Source organism: Pseudopodoces humilis, chromosome 16, assembly GCF_049639895.1.
Source record: "Pseudopodoces humilis isolate 2021_Gansu_Grassland_sample_001 chromosome 16, ASM4963989v1, whole genome shotgun sequence".
Classification (NCBI taxonomy): Eukaryota; Metazoa; Chordata; class Aves; order Passeriformes; family Paridae; genus Pseudopodoces; species Pseudopodoces humilis.
The window spans coordinates 17,436,852-17,459,931 of NC_142215.1; the positions used below are offsets into that span (position 1 = coordinate 17,436,852).

The 23,080-nt window shown below is 39.4% G+C and overlaps 1 protein-coding gene across 3 annotated transcripts in view; it reads right to left on the reverse strand.

The window, feature by feature from the left end:
• The window catches only part of SCAPER (S-phase cyclin A associated protein in the ER), a 133,820-nt gene that overhangs the window by 14,658 nt on the left and 96,082 nt on the right, over positions 1-23,080 (reverse strand). For all 3 annotated transcript variants that reach the window (XM_014251020.2, XM_088063278.1, XM_088063279.1), the window contains exons 26-29: positions 21,897-22,126; positions 17,707-17,862; positions 8,124-8,361; positions 5,007-5,156 (exon numbers count right to left, since the gene is read on the reverse strand). In XM_014251020.2, the coding sequence (XP_014106495.2) occupies positions 5,007-5,156; positions 8,124-8,361; positions 17,707-17,862; positions 21,897-22,126 (774 nt within the window). The remainder of the gene's footprint in view (positions 1-5,006; positions 5,157-8,123; positions 8,362-17,706; positions 17,863-21,896; positions 22,127-23,080) is intronic.

The window sequence follows — 23,080 nt, forward strand, 5'->3', positions numbered from 1 at the left end:
CTTTTGACTTCTGATTTTCACAATTTTTCCATTTTAGAAGTATTTTTCTTCCTTCCCGCTAACACTAGAGAAAACTGGACCCATACTAAAACTCAGTATGTACTAGCTCTGTCAAAAGCACAAAATAATTTCCCTCCAGAAGCTCACTTTTATTCTAAAGTCCCTTTGTAAGTGTGCCTTGCAGCCCAGTACTTGCAACCACAGCCAGGATGTCATACACAGATTTGTGATATACACTCTGGAACAAAGGCTCTTGTGCACTTTATGACACAAGGACTTACTGCACAAAAGGAATTACTAAAAAAATATGTCTATAAGTCAATCATTTAAAAAAAAAAAGGGAGAATAATCTTGGGATGAAGCCTTTCTTGGGGACTAACTACCATGCTTTGGGTGCCATGAGTGAGCCCTAAATTTCAAGATCCTTTTCAAAGTGTGCGTACCATACAATATTTCAATTTCTTTACACATTGTATTTTTATCTGTGATATTGCTGTGTCATGTTTTACATATTTAACATAGGAGAAATTCCCTCTCAAAATATCCTGTAATATCACTGCTCCTTACTCCTTTACCTGGAGTTAGCTGGGATGTCTGAAACATGTTTTGCAACAAATTTTCCACACCTGTATAGCAAGGAGTAATTTCTAGTAGGTGATTGATACTATTAAATCTAATTCCATGTGCTTCTATTTTCAGCATATGGATTATTAGATAATAACATTTCAATTTTTTGTGAGTTTATAATAACATACCTTGTTATGGACACAAATGTCTGGGAATAGAGGACAGAGAAATAAGTTAGACTTACTCAGCTGGAAGACTTTTGGGAATGAAATCCCTTCTTCAAGGACACATAGTGTACATGTAAATTTTTTAGAATCTTCTAAGAGAACTTTTTCCTTCTATCTACAAGCCTAATTTTATAATGAAGTTCTGGAAAAGCTGCACACACTTTTTCCTCTTTCAGCAGAAATGAAAGAGATTATTTTGTTTTGCAATCTAGCAACAGTATCTTCTAGAAGCATACAGTTTATATCTTACAAGCCCTTAAAGTTGGTGGATTCTTCCAGAGCACGCTAAATACACTGTGCACCAAAGACTGGGAGAACAAAAACTATTTTTATTTAAATAAAGGCACAGCATTACAAATGAACAATGCAACTTCTTTCGGAGACTGTCTGCAAGATCCTGAGTCTGAGGATCTGATTTGTGAGGGCTTTTCAGATGAAAAATACTCCCTAACTGCAATGAATATGGAAAGATTTCTATTCCCAATGCAGCAATGTGAAAGAAAGCAAATCATCTGTCATTCCTGTTAATTTAATTACAGGACCACATTCAATTATTCAATATAATATGCAAATAAGGTGAGTTGACAGCACATGCTAATTACATTCATTATACTAATTAAATCAAACAATAAAAGGGAATAAAAATGTAATGAAATAGAAGGATAATTTTAATTAACATGAACATTTTAATTAGAAACTGTAATTCTACAGTCTGATATAATAGGGCTGGCTATTGAAAGATTGAACATTATTTTTATTACACAGTTTAGCTTTACATGTCTGTCCTTCGTATCATGGGACCTGTTTTTGTATGGCAGTAGATTAAATGGTGGCCAGAAAAAAAGAATTCCTTTTCCCTGCTCACCCTTCCTGAGGAACAGATGCCCAATAAAGCTCAGCTGGCCTGTGAAGCAGGGGCTGTCTGACTCTGTAGTAAACACAAGTTCACGTGCCGATACAAAACAGACAGGGCAGCTCAGGCCTCACTGCTGGCCTTGGAGCATTTCAAATATTAAAGAAACACTCCTCGCTTTTTGCAATTTTCATTTTCATAACAGATTTATTTCTTCAGTGACAGCAACTGCCCTGGAAAAGCTTTATGAATGTTAAAACAAAATAGGAATGAAGGAAAGGAATATTACTTAATATATTATATGTGGGCAGAGTCAGCAAAATCACAGTCTTTTTAAAATAAACAGAGCAAGGACTATCAAAACACTCAGGAATGTGTTCCTCAGGAATCCATTGTCCTCACTGCTCCTCGACAGAATCACTTGGGACTGGCCCAAGCTGCAGGCGTGGTGGAAACACCAAGTGGGAGCTCAGGCAGAGCCTCTGCGTGTGGGACACACCGGGAGGGGCTGAGGGCTCCTGGAGCTGTGGGGAAATCCAAATCTGCAAGCTACACAAGAGGAAAACACTTTCCTCCTTCCTTTTTCATCTGCTACTCAACTAAATATAAAGACTTTTACAGACGGCGTAATTAACAAAGTCAAACCTATATTATATTAAATGACTGGCTTATGATACTCTTGGAAGATTTTGTTCTATGAATGTGAAATATTTAGGAAATTGCCCTCTTATGATTTTGACTGCATAGTAGTTCAGTAGTTCACTTACTGAAATCACAGTACTACTACAGAAGGTCAATGCTAAGGTTGACAAGCTGTAAAATTTCTGTTTTAGAAATCTATCTATCGTCCAAACTGGGGAACTGCCTTGCTTTTTTTTAAAAAAAAAAAAAAAAAATTAAGTTGCCTTTTTTTTCCCCTCTTCCAGCATGCTGCTTTGGATATTTATCTGTTGATGTGGATAGACAAAGGAACCACAAAAAGAAACACTGAGAATTCCAAACAACTGTTTGTCCTTTTTTTTTCTGCATATTGAAAGCAATGAAAACATATCTCTGTTTGTAATAAGAAATACAAATTTAGAAAGGAAACTACTTTAAACTACAAATATTTCCAAACAAATGCACATTTGACTCCAAGAAGAACCTGAATTTGCCTCAAAATACGTCAATTATTGACACAGTTGAAGTTGGTTCAAATACTAAATAGAGCTATCTGGCTTTACAGAAATTTGTTTTTGTAGCTCAAGTCTACTGTATCTATTTTTATTACATTGTACTTGCCAGGACTTCAAGCCTACTATTTGAAAACTTTCACTGTGAGACCAATTTTTTATTTTTAGTAGGACTCCCCAGATGATCAACGACGAAAGAAAAAATTGGAAGCTCTTAACATAATAAAAAATTAAACCATAACTGAATGAATAGAAAGCACTTCCCTCTTCATGAAAAGCAGCCTGTCTAGTGGAAGTCACAACACAAAGAGCACCTTAAAATAATGATCATAAGCAAGTCGCACTGCTTTGCCTGGTAGTAAAAGAAAAATTACTTCCTTTCACTAAAAAACCTTCCCAGTATTTTTCAAGTACCTGAGTGAAGAAAGCTTCAGTTTTTCAAGATGCTTTTTTAAATAAAAAAGCTGAACCCAAAAGCCTCTTCCTCAGTTAAAATCTTACTAGTGAGGAATATTAGAAATTACATAGAAAGTTAGGCATGTCATGACGTCTGAGATTGTACCTCCATAGCAACCCACCCTAAAAGAGAGTTTTTAGGGTACGAAAAGGACTGACAGCCATGAATGTCTGTTTGAAAGCCTAAACCTGATTTTGAGAGCTGCAGAAGCCACCTTCAGCCCCAAGAGCACAAGGTGAAGACTCCAGGACCCAGCTGTGAAAGCACAGCTGCAGCAAAGGCTCCCCCTCAGTGTCCTGGGACCCGTGGAGCCCCACAGCCACCGCCCAGTGCCCACTCACACAGCCGGACCTTCCCTCGGACACCAGCACTGCTGCAGGAAATCCCTCTGCTGCACCATTCCTGCAGTGCCAAGTCCTCCATGCAATGAATCACATCTGTTTGGACTCGTGTGCCAGAAGAGAAATTTTTGAACTGCACAGAGAAGACAACACAGTTTGCTGGCACTTCTGGGGGCCAGCTCGACCTGTCGGGCAGCCGAGGGACTCAAAGTGGCAGCAGCACCACACGGGGTTTAGAAATGACCATTCTGAAGCATTTCCAACAGGCAGCTCCAGATCCTGAGTGGGACTTGGTCACACAGGGTAGGGAGGCTGCAGCATCCTCCCTCCAGCTGTGGCCAATCCCACAGAAATATCACTAATTAATTATGTAATACTTGTGACAGCATTGTCAGCTTTAAGATACTACGGTGTTCCCATTACAGTCAATAACTGTAAGAATGTTATCGAGCAGCTTTTCTCTAAAAACTTTCCTGACAAGTTTTAACTATTCTTCCTGCTCATCAGCTGAACTGAGGGCACTGAGCTCCTCACCCTCAACCCCATCCCAAAAGTTGAGCAAAACAGAGAACCAGGTGGTACAAGCACAGATAGAGAACACAGTGAGTACCTTCACTACATTCAGCTGCATTCAAATGCAGCATTCACCTGATTCACGCCCAACATGTGGGCACTGTAATGCAGTACCTACAGTCAGCTTCACATATTCAAAGAGCCATTGCCAAGCTCTGCCCAATACACCCTGAGATATTACATATAAGCTGAGAAAACCAGAAGATTTTTAAGACCAATATATTTGAAATATTTTTTGAGTTTTGTGTCTATGTTACTTTATAAGCCAGTAAGAGAGATCACAAAGTCCAGTGGCAAAAGTGGACAACTATCAAGGAAGCTAAAGGGGAATTTCCATTGTTTCTTGAATAAGGCATTTCGTTTATGACTGAAAAGATTCATGGAGAAGAATGGCTTAAACCTGAGCACTGTCAAGCAGGGAGACAGTTATACTGGCATTCAAGGACAAGTCTACATTGGAGAGTAGCTTAGTTGGCCTTAAAAAGATTTAACTTGGATACCACAACCATCTGATCAAGCTGATGTGAAGCTAACTTAGAATTAAAAATATCTGATGTTAAATATACCTTGGCAGGGAGCAAGGCCAGTTCAAATCAGTGCAATGGCAGCGTAACAACTCCAAATGGACACACAAAATTCATTTTTTAATTGTGTGTTGGTCTTAACACACAACTTCAGTTTCTCTTTTGCAAACACATCCGTTTGTGCTCACAGGAATCCCAAGTGCTTCAAATGCTGAGAGGATGAATTTCCTGGAGGAATCCATAACTAAATGTGCCCTTGATAACTTCTGATCCCCTTTTCCATTTGCCTTACCTGGTTATCTGGGTTGTTTACAGTGAAGTAGCCAACACAAATGATGACTTCGTGCAGCAATCCTTCACAGGTATGCTGGGAGCAGTACCACAGCAGGGAGCTGATAATGTGCCTGAAGGCCAGGGACAGTCCTTCAGCTCCCACAATCGACTGAAAAAAAGGCCAAGGAATAGAAATTACACTCGAGTAGTACGTTCTAGAACTTGTGTGAATTGTGTACACATTAGCTGCACCCTTCTGGGTTTTTTTGCAAAGTGCAGACTATGTTCTTCATTGTGAAAGGCCAGAATCAGATCTCTTTCTTCAGCCACTTACTGTTCACAGTAAGAATACGACATTAAAAGCCATAGAAGCAAGAATAAATTCAAATTTTCAAGGGACAAAGGAAAAACTGGACTCTGCTTATTTGACATTCAGAGTAGCATTAGGTTGACCATTTCATTTGTCATATATTACATGACCCAGGAAAATTTAGTAATATCTCTTAGAAATAAGCAAAACAAACCAAACCATCTTCATTTCTGCAACAGAGCAAAATGCGTTTCTCGTTAATAACTCATGCTCTGAATGGAATACAATGATTAATAACAAATAATGACTTTTCAAACACTACAAGAAATTAGAAACATCCAGAAGGAGAGAACACTCAGCTGCAAAGCTTCTTGGAATGTTTTTTAAAAGTAGGCAAATTGCTGTAACATGGAGATTCAGAATTAGATTTTATCTGCGCAGCCTACAGCCTCTATTTAATAAACATGTCAAGCAGATAGAGCGACACAGGGTCAAAGGGGAAAACTAAAGCACAAGGAATGAGCATGACAGAACCCTAACTCTAATAAAACAGCAATGCAGGCCTGAGAAAATCTCATTTCAGAGTTTTCTTCATTTTCTACCTTGTAGCCTGTGGTAAATACATATACATAAATCCCAGGCTGTGGCATAGTTTAGTCTTGCTGAATTCCAAATACACCCAACAAAAGCAGGATCCTTGACAATGAAACCAGGCTCAGCTGTGGATGCTTTTGATCTTGAACTTCAAGCGTTCTGGTAAGTCAGTGTATTTTCAAAATTTAATGCCCAACACAGCCACCATTTACTGTTTTATGTCATGTAAATGCTACGTTCTCAGGTCCATCCTTATTTAATTAGTACTGTCCATGCATGCTGTGACCCAACACTCTGGGTTTAACCTCCCCTGATAACAACAGGTCAAAGGGCACCTGAGTTTCTGTATAAAAGTTAAACTAATTTTTCAAAGAAACTATGCTTCCTTTTTAGCCAGAATTAGTATCAGCTCAGGACCCTGTGCTGTTTCTCACTACCATCTTTCAATTGTTTAGACTGTCAAATTAAATGAAATATATACCATGAGCCATCTGTGCTAATACAAACTCGAGGATACCAGACCTCTTCTGCTAATCAGAACCTCCTATTCCACAGTCCTACTAATTTGTGATAAAACTATTCCTTAGAGATAATGATCACACATCACATAAAGGAGGCTTTTCCCCCTGCTGTCTGCCAGCCTGCCATGGCCCACAGGGTCAGGGTGTCCAGCAAACTGCCTCAGGTGGATGTTATTTTTAACATTTGCAGAAACAAATCACATTAATGCATGGGAAGGGAGAGCTGCTGAGGCTAGCCCAGAGTGCCTGTCCATGACAAACAACACCATGCCCACAGTCCAGCAAACAGCTGGGTGGATACCTCCTGAGCAGAGCCCTGTGTCCATGAACTGAGGGAAGCAATTCCCACTGCTGGGGTTCTGGCCACCCTTCATGCAATAGTTACTGACTTGCTCCATTTTAGGTAGAACAGACTAACACAGACCACGGAATTTGGAAGTTAATGCTGACTGTTCATTATAAATGCTGACATATAATGGTGTTGGTAGAGAGAAAAATACAGACATAGTAAGCAGGAGATGGTGTTTTAAAAATGAACAGTGGTTTCTTGGGATTTCAGGGAGCAGCCCTCCAGCCAGTGTGATTTTCTACAGCTCTCCTGCAACCTATACCTGTTCCAGTTCAAGCCTGACTCTGGCATACACCTGTAACACCTACAGCAACACATAAACAGCCAGTATCAAACCAAGAAGTGCTGAACAAGGTGCAGGAGGGAACTACCATGATTTACAGATAGAAATGGGAGTCAGTAGTGTGTGCAACAAAACTCCAGTCCATATCCTGTTTTTGTCCCTGTAAAGAAACCCTGACTGGAGTGGGTGCTGCAGCTGCACACAGAAGTCTTGCTGCTGCTGTTACAGATTACACCAAACGTACTGAAAATCCATGGCAAGAAACACCAACAACTGAAAGAGCCACACTAAATTCTTCACTTGTGAAAAGCTCTTGCTGAGTTTAATGCATTTCAGATGGAGAGTATGGTACAACATATAAAAAATTGCACATTAAATGAAAAAGAAACCTGTTCTGTTGAATTGTGTGGGATTGATGCTGCTAAATGTGTTTTCAAAGCAATGCTTTCTGACAGCTATTTTACATTAACGATACAACTTTAACAACTTACCTGAGAAATATACCAGTATTTGTATGGCAAAATCATTCATTTACACTTGAACTCTGCTCAGCATTTTTTATTTTTTAATTTAATAAAAATAATGAAAACATATTTTCTGATTTTTGGTCAACAAAGTTTTACTTGCTAAAAAAATGATATCAAGCAATTATCAGTTTCAGCTGCACAATCTTAAAGCGAGTGGCCACTGAAAGCACTGGAAAATGTAGTATGTGGTTTTAATAAAAGCAAATCCTTTCACATAAGAAAAACTCTTATTTTGTCCTTTTGACTAAGATTTTTCTTTTTACACTTTTGGAGGTTAATAAATATAAAAAACACTATGCTAGAAACAAGTGAAAAAGAAGTTAGAAGACATAATTAGGTTTCAGTATTTAATGTATTCTAAATTTTCACTTTTTGGTTAAATTCATCAGCCACAGCTACATGTAGACATAACAATAGTTACAAATTTAATGCATGAAACCTAGTATTTTAAAACACCTTCAATAACTAAGATCTGAAAGACAAAACTTAGTCCAAAGATATAATCAATAATTAACATTTTCCCATCAAGACAAGTTTTAAAACATCTGTTACCTGGAAGGCAGGCAGGTCAAGAACAGCAAAACTATTGAAGAAACGTAAACTCTGAATGGCAACCTGGACCGTGTTGGCGGCATAGCTGTCTTTAGGGCTGGCTGTGTTTGGATCTGAGATGGTGCCATGGAAAAGGACACAGTAGAGCATGTGCAGGACTCCCACCAAATCTGTGGCCTGAAGAGCTGTTATGAGTCCTGTGGGGTCCTGACGTGCGCTGTCAAATATGTTCCAGGACCTGCCAAGGAAACAGTGAGCAGTGGAGAGTGAGCAGCGCTTGTCCAGGAGAAGCGTCCAAGGAGCTAAATGTTAGAGAAACAGTGAACTGGGGACCAGGGAAAACCTGATGCCTGAAGTGCCAGGAAACCACAGCATTTCCAGAAGACTTGCAATAATTAGGGCACCGTCTCACGCTCTCTTTCATTGCAGCACGGCTGTATCGTTCAGGATCTCGCGTCACATCCCGTGCCCGTGCTCTTGCCAGCAGTGAGGAGTCTGGGGCCACTGTGGGAGCACCTAGAGGCCCAATGCAAGCCCTCTCCTGGGCCAGCAGCCTGCTCTCACCTTTGCTGCTTGCAACAGCAACCCGCAGCACTGGGAGAACTCCCTGGAGCCTCTCCTGCCACAGTGATGGGCTGCAGGCACTGGAACAAACTGCCTACCTAAGTAGTGAAACCAGTTACTGGGAACAGATGATCTTAATCAAACACTTCTGCAGGAATTCAAGAATGAAGTGCTGGAGCAGTAGTAAAACACACTGCTTCTTATTTCAGTCAGATGCTGTGATGGGAGAGTGCAGCAGGGCAGCAAAGCACAGGTAAGTACAAACCAGCACAGCTCGTGCACACAGGAACTGGGTTTCTTTGCCATCTTTTGGGTATGCACATAAAATAATGGAGGTTTTTGGTTATCTAGGATATCAGCACAGACAGACAACTCAGGACTGCCCTTTCTATTCTCACATCCAGACTTTCAAAAACACTTAACATAATCCTCCATGATTTTTTACTACTCATGTTTTTTCACATTATTAACCCAGAAGATGATGTAGGACAACTACTAAGGAAGACTCAGAATATCACTACCCTGTAGCCTAAATAATGTGTGGAGGGTGGGCAAGCACAAAGTGAAGCCCCAAGTTTTATATTTTCTGAATTCTAATTCAAACCCATTATATAAATGACCTGAATTTCATTTTGGAAACACATTTGGTCAATATTGGTATCAAAGGAAACACTAATAAAACACAGCAAAGAGTAACAATGAATATATGCTACATCAAGGTCTGCTTTTTACCTCATCTACTATGTTTCCATTTTTCAGAAAAAAGAAAAAAAGAAGAAAAAAGAAGAAAGTGCCAATATCAAAAGAGACTACAAAGATTCAGAGTATATATGATTCCTCTTTTTATAATTAAAGGAAAATATGACAGATTATATGAGAAAACATTATAAAAGGACAACTTAAATGAGGGTATTTTTCCCTTTTATAATTACTGAAAACAAAGGAAATGGAAGTGAAAACCAATTTTCTAAAATAATCTGTAAGTTTGAAGACCTCAGTTTAAGACAGCAAAGACCAGACACTCAGAGGGCTCAGAATATTCCTGTTGAGCAGAACCAGTAAGAAGCTTTCCCCTTGACTGGAACAGCTCTCAAAAGTCTCTCCTGTACCTGGACCAGGAGCAACCTGCACCCCTCACCCTTACAAATACAGGTTCCAGTGATATCTCCAACACAGGTGCTGGGCATGCTGACTAATCCTGCTTTTTACAATTACAGACAGACTTCTTCAACAGAGGAATTAAACCATGAGCTCAGCAATGACCAAGTTTTGGCAACCATCAATCACCTTGTTCTGTCATTTCCACTTCTCCCAGTGAAGCAAATAAAGCAGGCAAGAAAGCACCACCTTACCCAAAACAATGCCTGTCCATGAGAATTTCTGTCTGTTAACAGCACTCCATCGCTTCCCTGGACCACAGGGAGTGAAAGAGGCTGAGCAGGATCATGAACCTGAATTCCCCAAGTCCCAGAGCAGCCCTGAGCTCAGGTGGATATGACAGGACAGTACTTGGGCTGTACACAATTTGCTCTACTGGCACCCATCTGGTTCCACCACTGTCCCCTCACATCTTTACCTTCACAAAGCAGTAGGTCAGGTGATGTAAGGAGTGATCTCATCTGAAATTAGCACTTACAAGTGTAATTTCTGAGTTATTTCTGTTTACAGTCTTTGAATATTCAGTGCTACTGAAAAAGCTATTCAGTGCTGTACCCTCTGCTGCTACCTCCAGGATCCATGTCCCAGGCCTACTTCAGGGATACCTGTGCTGCACAAAGCACTCCAGACTGTGTAAATAGTCCACAATTCTCTGAGAGAAAAATCAGATTTTAGTAAAACACAGTAAGAACAAAAGCAACATAGTTGTGTCTGTTTTCCTTAAGACCCTAAAATTTACTCCACAAAGAATAAAAAGTGGAAAAAATACTAGAGTTCTAAGTGTGTTTGGGTGGGGCTACGCTGCACAACAATTTATGGCAGGGCTTTTGCTTTCCCTATGCCTTGAATCCATGCCCCAAACCTTCATTTTGAGGCTCTGTGGTCTCTAAGTGAGTGCGAGTGAATGGAGTCAGCAGAGACGCTTCCTGCCCCATCACCTGCCTGTGCCAGCTGTGCCTTTGGCAGATCCCTGCTACAAATTCCCAGGTCCTGCTGGCACATCAGCCTGGCTGCGAGGGAGGCACGGACCCGGATGGCTGCAGGAGGAGGGAGAGCTGGCAGCTCTGGGACCACCCTGTGCACAGCTCTGCTTTGTGTGTCTGGGCTCCCTGGTATTCCTCACTTCAAAATGCCTTCTGATGTCCAAGGATTTATTCTGCAGGATGTAGTAGCCAAAATGTGCTAACCATCACTTAGTTACACTCGACTAACTAGAACATTTATTGCCACAGGATCACATAAGAGGACAGCTCCTCCTGCCAACCAGTATTTCCTAATTTCACTCTTAGCTTTTTCAACTGTACAAAACAGAAAAGTACACTCACAGTCAAATGATAACCCCAAATTAATTACTGCATATGATACCTCACAGAATTTTTTTTCTGACTCTGTGCAATCAGAAGATTGACCAATTTTACCAAAGGTTAAAGTTAGCTTGCTTTCAACTCTCACTCCATCATTATTTTTAAACAATTCCATATGAGAAATCTTACATTGCTGGATGAAATCCTTTTTTACCATTCTGTGCTGCTCTGGAGCAGAGAATGAATCAAAATATACATTAAAAAGTCAATTGTAAACTAACTCTAAATGCAAGCATTAGCTTTTTCACAGAAAAGATGAAAAATTTTGAAGTTGTCCTACAGAACAAAACTGTTAAAGAGAAATTAAAAATATGTCTTTTAGATTTGATGGATTGAAGGAACTGCCAGAAAAGTTTTATTTTGGATGTTGCCCATACTAAAGTTAGTGTGTATGAGAACAGATGACTGGCTCCTGTTGAGCTAAACTGTTGGTTACATCACTTTAAGCCCAAATGTTTACAATAAAAAGGTAAAAGAACCTGTACTTGTACTTGCTGTGGGCTTTAAAATTTAAAAAAATCCTACAAGAAATGATGGAAAATACAGCATGAAACTTTACTGCTCTGAGTGATTTTCGTCAAGTCTGCACAACACTGGGTTTCATACTTTTAGCAGATTTTTAGTTCACCTCAAAACGTAAGCACAATGAAAATTCAGTGCTGTTGGGACAGACTGAAGCAAAAACCCCTAAAAACCTTCATAACGTAAGATGATAATGTCACACCAGAAAATCAGACTTCACCTAACTGAAAAAGAGATCAGATTCCTATAGCTGCAACTCCTCTTAATTCTCCTATTTAAAGAAACTTTGTGTCTGAGTCTGTAAAAGCTGCAAAAGTAGAATAGTCACTATGGACAAAACCCCTTCAATTAATCCCTGAAGGGAAGCAAGACCCACTGGATTTTTGATATTGGCTGATGTAGCTGGGAAAACAAACAAGCTTTCAAACTTCAGCAGTCACAATAATTATGTGTATGCAGAAAAACAGACAAATATTTATATTATGGTCAAACAACCTGCAGGATCTTAAAAAAAAGGTTTTGATGAAATGCACAGTATTTTCATTTTGGGCTGCCACTGTGATTTTCAGGTTGGCCATCAAGGGGTCTCAGGAATTGGCATGTGGTCTATGATTTACAAAAAGGGTTTAAGAATTAAAAAACTGTTGAAAGAAAGGAAGAAAAGGAAGGGGAGGGAGGGAGGGAGGGAGAAAAAGAAAGAAAAAAAAAGAAAAAAGAAAAAGAAAGGAAAAGAAAGAAAAAGAAAAAGAAAGGAAAAGAAAGGAAAAGAAAGATAGATACTGAACAGTGGTACTTTGTTGCTTAAAATATACCACTATTTATTAAAAACATGAACTCAATACAGCTTGATAAAAAACAGCATACTCTGCAGAACAAGTATAAAACTACAATTTCTCCAAGCTTCAATATGAGCAAACTGTTTATATCTGAAAATATATTGTTTTAAAAACCGGCTGAGCTAACAAGCAGACAAGCCTCTCTAAGGGTATACATTATAATGTTTGTATATTTGAAATATATACTCCTGATTAAAAATATGGAATGAAATGAAAACATGAGTTTCCAAGAGGCTTAGAGTATAATCTGTTAGGGTTTTTTATTATTGGGATTTAAAAACTTTCATCTTTACTTTTTGCGTCTAAATTATTTTATTTAGAAAGAGATGTCATAATAAAGAGGCAAAATAATAATAAAAGAAGAACAAAGAAGCATTTAGCACCTGTCAGACCTTGCTACAATTCCCACTGTCAAGCAGGGATTGCAGTGCTGTACAGAAGTGATGAAGTGAAACCTTCCAGTAATTTAAGTTTAACAGCACTTGCTGGAGCTGCTGTCCCTTGGAAGCGCTGAGAAGCAAAACCAAGGTTCAGACAGACTTCCATCTGATTCACCATCCAGCAGCCAAAACAGACATTATCTTAATTACTGTAATAAAACTGAGCCCAGCCCAGCCCATTTCCGTGTAGATCTGTGACACGACAGGCACTGTTTCCCTGCATCAGACCCTGCATCTGCAGCTTTCTGCCACTGCAGCTTGTAACCCAGCTTCATTAGCTGCTGACACATTTATATATCCCACCACTGGTTTGAGATAACATATAACAGCAACAATTTCATTACTGCACTGCTCTGACACTGTATTTTCCTGGAGTAACGAGAAAGCTTGAAGGCATTTCTTAAACTGAGAAAACAGCAATTTTTTCAAACAGCTGGTGTTCACAAGGACCTACATAATTTGAGGGACTATTATTTGCAATATTCCCCTTATGGCCAATGCAGTATCCTCCCTGTATCTGTGTTATTGCTCTCCATTGTACTGCTCCTGGGGAAAACCTTGTGCCTCAGTGACTGGGTCTTACACTGCAGTACTGCTCTTGGTTTCCCTCCTGTTCTTAATCTGCATTAACTCTGTGTTAATGTGAATTTATTCACTCATACTCGTGGGTGAAAGTGAAACAAGGCATTAGCTCTAGCTCTCCACAAAGCAAGAATTAAACCTCCAGGACAGCAACCTAAGGTCCAGAGAAATAGGGAAAAGGGGGATCTAGGCTTGATGAACACTGGGCAGTACAGGAGAAGACAGGAACATAAGAAAAACCTTTGCTATGCTGATGAAGGACCTGCCATGGAGATTCTCAGTGTTCCCTCCTGCTTTTAGGGAAGGCTGAGCTGAGGCAGCATGGCTATGCCTTTATTAATGCTCCTTGCATTCCAAGTCTGCTCATTGTTTTCTGTCCTGTGGGTACAAGCCAAGCACATTCCAGATGTGTAGTCAGGACCTGAGGGCCCAAAATAGGCCTTCAAGCTCTCATATGTACAGTGACACACTCTGGAAAACAGGACTGTCATCTTCAACACTGCTACTGGACATCTCCAATTCCACACAGATTTCAAGAGATCTATATGACCACACAACCCACTGTTATTCCATATAAAATGTATTTAATATTTTGCTTTATTTCAGGTTAATAAAAATGCCTCTGTTTTCAATTCTGGCTACTGTTACTTCTAGTGGTGAGCAAAAACCAGTTAAACATTGCCAGGGCCACAATTTTCAAGCTTAAGTATCAAATGTCAGGTTCATCTGCTCAGCAGAGAGAGCTCAATATTCAGACATGCTGCATTTTCTGATTTCTCCCTACAAGCAATAAGGGACAATGCCCTGTTTTCAGCTCTCATACACCCTTCTTTTTAACTCATCAGGGAGGAAGGAGCTTTCACTTTCATTGTTAGCTATAGATGCAGTACAGCATCAGAAAAACGGGACTTCCAGTTGGAAGTCTCAAGTCATCCTCAATGATTCTCACTGTGTAATAGGACAAAAAGTATCAAAACAAGCTGGAAACAGGCTAAGAAGTTATTAAGATTTTCAACAATTGATCTTTTTTATGTATTTCACAGTGTTTTTATGTATTTCATAGTGTGCTATTCCATCCACAGCAAAATTTCAATTAAAAGAATCAATCAAGCCTTTATTAGCCAGTACCAAAAATGATAATTTGAAAAGTAAGATCAATACCAAAGTTAAATCTTTTTTAAAGACCTTGATCATTAATGGAATGAAAATCCCTCTCTTATATAGGGAATGTTTATAACATATGTTCAGAATAGATTTCCTTATTTCAATAATATTTTATGATTTTAAAATTGAAAATCCTCCAATTTATGTTTCTACATTAGTAAGACTTTTCTTTACTGTATCTAACTCCATGATTTTGGACTTTTTTTTTCTACAAGTCTACCACAGTAATAAAAGAAGTCTCTTCATTCATATCTTAAAATTTTACCATCTACATTATATCAATCATAAACCTAATTTAAAACATAATGTTGATTTATATATATATAAAGTAATTTGGGGCTATTCTGTAATAATGATTATTGTTGTGACACCTTGCCTGACATAGAGGTATGTGCAGAGAGGGACTTGACTGAGATCTCTTCACTGCCTACAGAACTATTTCCATGAAGTAACTGTCCAAATACACACTGGGTAAAGATTCAGAGCTTGGTTTAGAAATATTCTGCTGAATTTGGAGTTTTATGACATGTGCTTTTGAGGAAGGCAGGCAAGTCTAGACTGACAGCCCTTCCTACCCCAGAGCTCCAGAGAAGGCCCAATATACTTTGTACCCACAGGACAGGATCTTTTATTTGTTTAAAACCTGAATTTTAAACAAGAACTTCTGGCCCTCTGGAGATATGCAGCTCACAGTTGCAGTACAGTTCCTGACAACCTGGTGGGATCTGCAGGCACAGGAGAAGGATCCCACAGCTCATACAGGATCTACCTATTGTGCTGGGCTAGTTTGAGCCCTGAGGTGGTGCTGATACCTCACCCAATATTTACTGTCCTGTGTCAGCTTCCCACTATGTCACTCAATGCTGTGTGCTGAGAGCTGAGAGCTTTCACTCTAGGAAGGTACTATCATCAATTTAGCATGGAATGACAACTTTCCAAATGACAGATAACAGCCTGAAAAAGTTCTACTAAAAAAAACAGATTAATTTTATATCCCCATTCCCAGATTACCACCAAGGAGCATAAAGAAGTTTGTAACCTGGAACCATCTTATATAGGACGATATATGAAAAGAACATTTCAAAACTGCTCTTACAACAATGGCAAAAGCCTGTCATTTTAATTTGGCAAAACTTCTTTTCATGCTACAGTGTCAGAGAACTCGAAACACTTCCTGGGCTTCTCAAATCTCAGTCACAACCTCAGACTCTGGCTGATCAGAGTGGTTGGTGACTGGGACGGACAGAGGGGTGTAACAGGCAGGCTGGTTTAGTGCTCAAGCCTGTATCTACTGAGCTGGAGGATGAGAAAAGCTGACTGGAAAGACTGCATTGCTTCCACCACCATTCACCAGGAATGAAAGAGGCATCTGTATTTCTCACAGAGAAGCTGCCTTTTGTGCTGCAGATCAGGTATCACACATCATGTATTACTGCAGTGTGACATATTTAAGAATTCAATAAATTTGACCTCTGTTTCTGCCACCTTAATCTGTGTTTGGCAGTACCTTTTTCCATTTACATCACCTCCAACATTGAAGACTTCTGTAACATGACAGAATTACACTCTGCATTCACTGCTTAAATGACAATGGGCTCAGGTGATGAAAGATGTAATTTAAACTGCCCTTCTAATCACTGACATCAAAGCTTTTGATCTGAAAGTGAAAGACAACAGTTTTGAAATCTCCAAGTTTCCTCTCATTTGTCTTCATGCTCAAATGAACAATCTAACCTGGAAATCATGAACAACCAGCACCTTTGGATAAAATCCACAGCGTTGCTGTTTATGGAGGTGGTAGGATCAGATACTTCTTAGTCTAACTGTGAAGAAAAACACTCAACCCCCAACTTATTCTGGTGCTACAAAGAACAGATGATGGATGTACTTGTGCAGTGCTGTACTATTTTGGGGTGCAAAGACCTCTAATATTTGGGTGAAGTGTGTGCCTGCTACAGAAATTGCAAGTATTGTATTACTCACTCTTAGCTAAAACTATTATTCCACTAACAGAAGGGTGATTTTTTTATTATTTTATTTAGTGAGTATTTGACTTTTGGCAGTGCTCTACTGGAATTTAAAATGCCAAGTTGGCAGCTTTCAGAAAGGGAAATTTCAGTAAGTTGGGATGGTCTCTTTGGGCTCATATTTCTTGCAGTTCTTTTTCCATGTGTCTGTGTCCCTGGCTACCAGCAACAGCTTTTACCTACAGCTTTGTTTCTTATCCTATGTTTTATTAGCTCTAGTTTTTCAACCCTAGCATAATTTTACCCTTCAGGAATGCATTGTAAAGTTCTGCCAGCCTTGATTTTTCCTGAAATGTTTAATAGCAACAATGTGGTAGGTTCTAGTAAGTGCAGCCCAAAGCTCTGAAATTTTGACTCTCACATGAGTGTCATGCTGTCCTACACTGCAGGCCACAGAAGTCCAGATTTGCAGGCAGGCACATACCTCAAGCACACTTCCCACAACCTTGGTTAGGTTACAACAACAAGTATTTTGCATTATAAAATTCCTTGACAAATCTAGTAATAGCTTTCTTTATGGAAAACAGAATTCCCTTACGGACAGTGTTATTTTAAAGAACAAGAGCTGAATTAGGCAGCTCTAGAGAAAAACCATGGAGACAAATCAATTAAGAGTTGATTTTAGCTGATCATAATTCATACCTCTTGAAGCCCTTGAGTCCGGACACTTGAAATTATCAGTGATAAAAGCCTGTGTGGAATGGTGAGTAAAGGAGGGAAAGTTTGCAGTTCTGAGAAATGACTTAAAAAACCAAGCTCAGTGCAGGTAACTCATTACAGTTTGCTGGTGAGGGGATGAGCAGAGGGAATCTCCAGCACTGTTTCTGTCCCTGTGTGTCCACAGTGGGCCAGTTCTGCCTGGCAGCCTCAGCAGGAGGCCACTGCCTGACCAACACGTTTTGAGATGACAGAACCAGTGCACCTACCTTCCACTGACAGCGAAACACAGCTGGCAAATCCCATGCAACACTGCTGTGGCATTCTGTAGAAAACTTGCTGTTTTGGGGTTCTCATCAACAGGGCCTTGAACAGACAGGAAACAGCAACACAGCTTGTCCACCAATCCTATGTTTACCACGTAACTACAAACAGAGGAAAAAGTGGATTATAAGAAAGTAGTTCCACAACAGTTTTGGTAACTTTGCAAAAGAAGTAATTTCTGCTTCTCTGCTATCAAACCACTCAAAAAGCAGGTTGTGATTATTTAAATACTCTTTCTGAAAGGGCTCAATAAAACAATTCCAACTACAATAACTTCAGATCTGGCTGTCCATGACTATCAGTAGTTTTTGTTACAAGATCTGTCAGTTATAGGATAATTTGTATTATACTGTACAAGAAAGATGAGTGTAAATGTTTATTTTAGCATACTGCTAGAAGGACAAAGGAATTTTGCCATAGTTAGATGATTTATAATAATCTTGATAGCTCTGCAACAGCTCAATTTCTTTTTAGCATAAAGAGGTAAACTCTGTAGAACACACCAATTCAAGAAGACAATGATGTTATCCAGATAATATTTTATAGCAATATATACATCATAGCAACCACTGCCCAGTTGTTGGGCTTTGTTCCCCTCTTATAAATACATCTCAGGGACCAATAGAACATTAACAACCTTCTACCACGAGTACAGATGGATCAGGATCAAAAAACCTCTTCATGACTCAAATTCAATATATAGAAAAACCATGTGGTGACTTTTTTTTTTAAACTGAAAACTCCTTTTTTTTTTATTAGGGTTGACTAGATCATCATTGCTGATCCTCACATCACAACTGCTGAACTTCCTTCTTTGAATTTCTAATAGCTTGGAAACATATGTCAAAAAAATCTGCTCTTCACTCTTGTACCAAGATCTCTCTGTCCACAGCAGGTTCTCTCATACTTTGATCATAATCAACTCCACTTAAACTGTGCACAGATATATTTTTTCCATGTCACTTTGCTGATATCACCTCACTTCACCTACTCCCCTTTTCTACCACAAACATCCAGCTTCTCAGACTTCAGCCCATCTCAACCACCATATTCTGCTGACTGAGGTGAGATCAACTCTCTTTGTGGACACCAAGGTCCCACTGTAATCACCTCCCTTTCTTTCCCCTCTAATTTTCTTTGTGTTTTCCTCCACTCTTACAAAGTGGGAGAAACCTCTTGTCAAAATCAGAGGAACTGCTCTTTCGTACTGTGCCTCCACCTCACTTAAAAGACATGGGGAAGCAATTGCCTTCAGTCACCAACAAATGATCCACTGCTCCTACCCTGTCTACACCAACCCTTCTGCTCCTGAGATCACTGTTCCACCAGCTGCTCCTCAAGTCCACTTGGCAGAGATGGCTCTTGGAACAGAGGCTCCTTGAGAAGGGAACATTATTGGATTTAAGTTTACACCATGACTAGACCACCCTAACTTGACTCGATAGGGAAAATTATTAGATAATATTGATTCTAGTAAATAAAGACTACTGATTGGATAATGCTTCTCTCAAAAGCACAACTATTTATTAAAAATAACTACTCCCTCACAACATGTCCTACAGTCTGATTTTGAAAGAAAAGGGGGTTTTGACATCAGGGAAGAAAACCTCGTCCTTTTCAGACACTGTTGTTGCTCAAAGACAGTTTTCTCTTCCGGATTAGAAGCGAGAGCCTCTGCCAGTGTCCATCCTTACTGACATAAAGCTTTTGGAAGAAGCAAAGGACCTAAGAATAAAAATACACTGGATATAAAGCAAGAAGTCAAACTGCAGCATGGAAGATTTTTAAACCTTCTGAAGTACAGCAGTTAAAAACACTTAAAGATGCACAAAGGTTATTAATTGCACACTCACTGTGCAGGTAAATTTGTTCTATTTAGCAACATGAAAGGTTACTAGCATTAAGTTTCTTGCAGATTTTGATCTAAGCAATCCACCTGATCACACAGGTGATAAACAAGTTCTCCTGCATTAGTGGAGTAATTCCAGGAACATAGCTGGGTGTTAGATACATCACAGTCACAGAGAAATGCTGAGTGCTGGAAACAGCTCAGAGAAATAGGAGAGGAGAGAAAGAACTAAATAAAATAGAGCTAAGACTGATAGATGGTAGCTCACAAAAAGGCACAACTTTCTTCATCAACATTCTCTTCCCTAGCACCATCTTTACAGCATGACACCTGCAAACTGTGTCCACTGTCCCCCTCTTTTCCACCCATGCCTGGGCACAAAGAAGCTGCTCTTCTGGCAGAGAGGAAATGGATGAGAGCTTTCAGTCTGCTGGGACTATTCTTCACTGGCATCCGGAGACGACAGGAAGATGCATGGAGCCCTCCTTTCCTTGAGGAATTGAGCACACAGACAAGTGGAATGTGAAAGCTCTCTAATCTATTGCCTCCATCTCTTTTTACCCACAGGAGCAGTTGAAATAACCTGGCTACCCTTTTGATACCCAGACAGCACATAGATAATTAGTGTTTATGCATCGGATCTAATAGTCCCAAATACAAAAAAAAAAAAAAATTCAGTGTTCCTCTTTCTTCCCCCATCTTCCTAAAACTCTCACTTAATCAACTCCCCATGACATACGATACAATGACCTGGAGGTGAAAGATTCTCATTAATGACAGAATTTGTCTGGTTTTGACTGGTTTAAAATGCCCTCTCTCTTTTTTTTTCCTAATTGCACCATTACCTTGTCATCATGCCTTTCATTCCCCATTTATAACCAGATCCCCTAAAGTGCCTCAGGTGAGGGACCTGCTGGGATTCTCATGTCTCTCCTTATCTTGAGGGTCTGACTGTGCTGGGCCCAGTCAGTGTCAGATGTCTGTTCAGCACAGACCTCCCACCCTCCCATTCATAAATGGGCAGAATACAACATCCTGAAATTTCACACTCTATCAAAACCTGTTTGGGGAGAAGGAGAGTTACATGAGAACATGAAAGTTTTAGAGGTCACTGGTATCTATGACAACTACTTGTTTTGCTTTCCTCCTCCAGATGTCCTCTTTGTCTCCATGAGCATCATACCTGAAACGTCTGAAGGCTCACTGTGACATGTTTTCAGTAGCATATAAAGAAGAATTTAATTTCTTCAGAGGGCTGAAGGCACACTGGTAACTATTTACATGATAATTTATTGATAACTATTTATATAGTTTACCAGTGAAATGATATACTTTTAGCAAGTCTAATATACTGCTGGATATATATAAGTTTCATATATTTAATAATATTTATATCTTATAAATATATATAATAATATATTTTTATTTATATTATAGATTTCAATAATATTTATATATTTAAAATATGTATTAGTTATGTATGTATTAATATATGGATGCTGAATGTGAGAAAGCAGGCAGGGAGCACAGTGTCTGTGTGACACTAAGTCACACAAGGTTCTCACTCTGGCCTGAGAAATCATATGGAGGAACCCAAACAGTCTTTGGAGAAGGACAACAACCTTTGCAGGTGTTGTTTGGATCCTTGTTGTTCCTAATTGTCCAATGATGGTGATGTGTTGGTTTAATGACCAATGAGAGGTTTACCTCTCAGACCTTCTGGGACCTGTGTATAAAAGAAGATCAGGAATAATAAAACTTGCTCTCTTTTGCAACCAGCTAGAGAGTCTGTGTCATGCTTTGCCATTCCTAATATAGTGTGACATTAATATATTTAGGTTCAGCTATTAAAATACAGCTACATGATAAGATCAGATTCTAGGAATGACTGGGTGTTTTTTATAATAGGAAATGTGTATTTCATGACAAGCTTATATGAATGCACGTATGACATAACAGACCACAGGCAATGGGCACATATGGTTGGCATAGAAAACGGAGAGAAAAATACATAGAAGCTGGCTCCTAGGTAATCAGGAGAGAAAATTAATGGAAAGGACATAAAAAACAAGTCCAAAAATAAAAGAAGCTTGGGTACTTCTTTGTCTGCAATTTTTTGAAGAACATTTTTGATTGAGGATATACTATTTCAATAGTCTTAACTACCCACACAAACTATTCCTACTGCAATAAGGTTAAAGCAGTTTGTTCCTCTCTTAAATCAACAAAATCTGCTTTCTCTCTCATAAAGAATACTTAGAAAAATTCCATTATCTTTTTTTAAACCTGATTAGGTCTTGGACTCTGCTGCTGAAGGCCTCTACTTGTGACGATTTACTCTTCACTTCCTGTAATATCTTCAGTGCAGTAGAGTGGTTGTTTCCATCTGGGAAGCTGGAGATTAGACATCTGAAAATCACAGCAGTTACCCTCAGAAGTCCTGTTGTTAAATCTTCAAATACCTGCTTATTTACACTTCTGCCTGCAGTAGCATTATGGTCATCTGGAACACTAACCTAAGGAAAAAAACAAAACCAGCCAGAATTCAGTAAAACTAAGCGAAGTTTGTACAGAAACATTTACAAATTTGCATAGGCCTACACCAAAAGTAGTAATAAAGTAACATTCTAGCAGTGCTGATGGACATTAAAACATTTCAGGTACAAGATAAAGTAAAGCACATAATCCAAGCTGGACCAGAATAAATCAAGTCAAAAGAATGCAGCACCTGAGAACCGAGGAAGCCTGATAGCAGCAGAGTATGTCATTAGTATGATTGTGTTCCTATGCATAAAACATCACCAGTGACCACTGCACACGTCCATCAGAGGTCACCCATTTGTCAATCATGTCAGAAGCACAACACCTAAAGTTCTCTCTGAGCAGACCTCAGAGCAATCTCATTTTCTAAATCATTTAACAACAGCCCACTCCTAAAAAGGGGAAGTCGAGCTGCACAACACATAAATCTGAAGACAAATCTATATGCAGGACCTGGAAGGAAATCCTCATGGAGAGTATAATTTTTTAAAAATTAATTTAATTTTTCCATTTCTGAAGTCCAAGGTAATTCATCCAGCTGAAATCCTGCCCTATTACAATCAAACAGTAAGTGGAGTGTGTGTGAAGTCCTGCAGTGTTCAAGGCAGACACTGACAGCAGTCAGGGCTCCTGGAACATCCTGGATGATGCTGACGGGCCAAACCCCACATCCCTCTGTGGAGCCTCTGCTTTGCCATGGCCTGAGGGTTGACACAAGCATTAGGGATCAATACTGCCTGAAATGTCATTTTCCTTCCAGGTTAAAATCATTTACACTCAGTATATACAAGGGAAGCCAGAGAAAAGCATTCCTCCTCGTGTATAGGTATCAGGAGGGATTTGGTAACACTTGGTGACAAACAACAACATGCACATTTCTTTATTATTCATTAGCTCTGAGCCTTGTGCTGGTACTTAAAACTCATTGT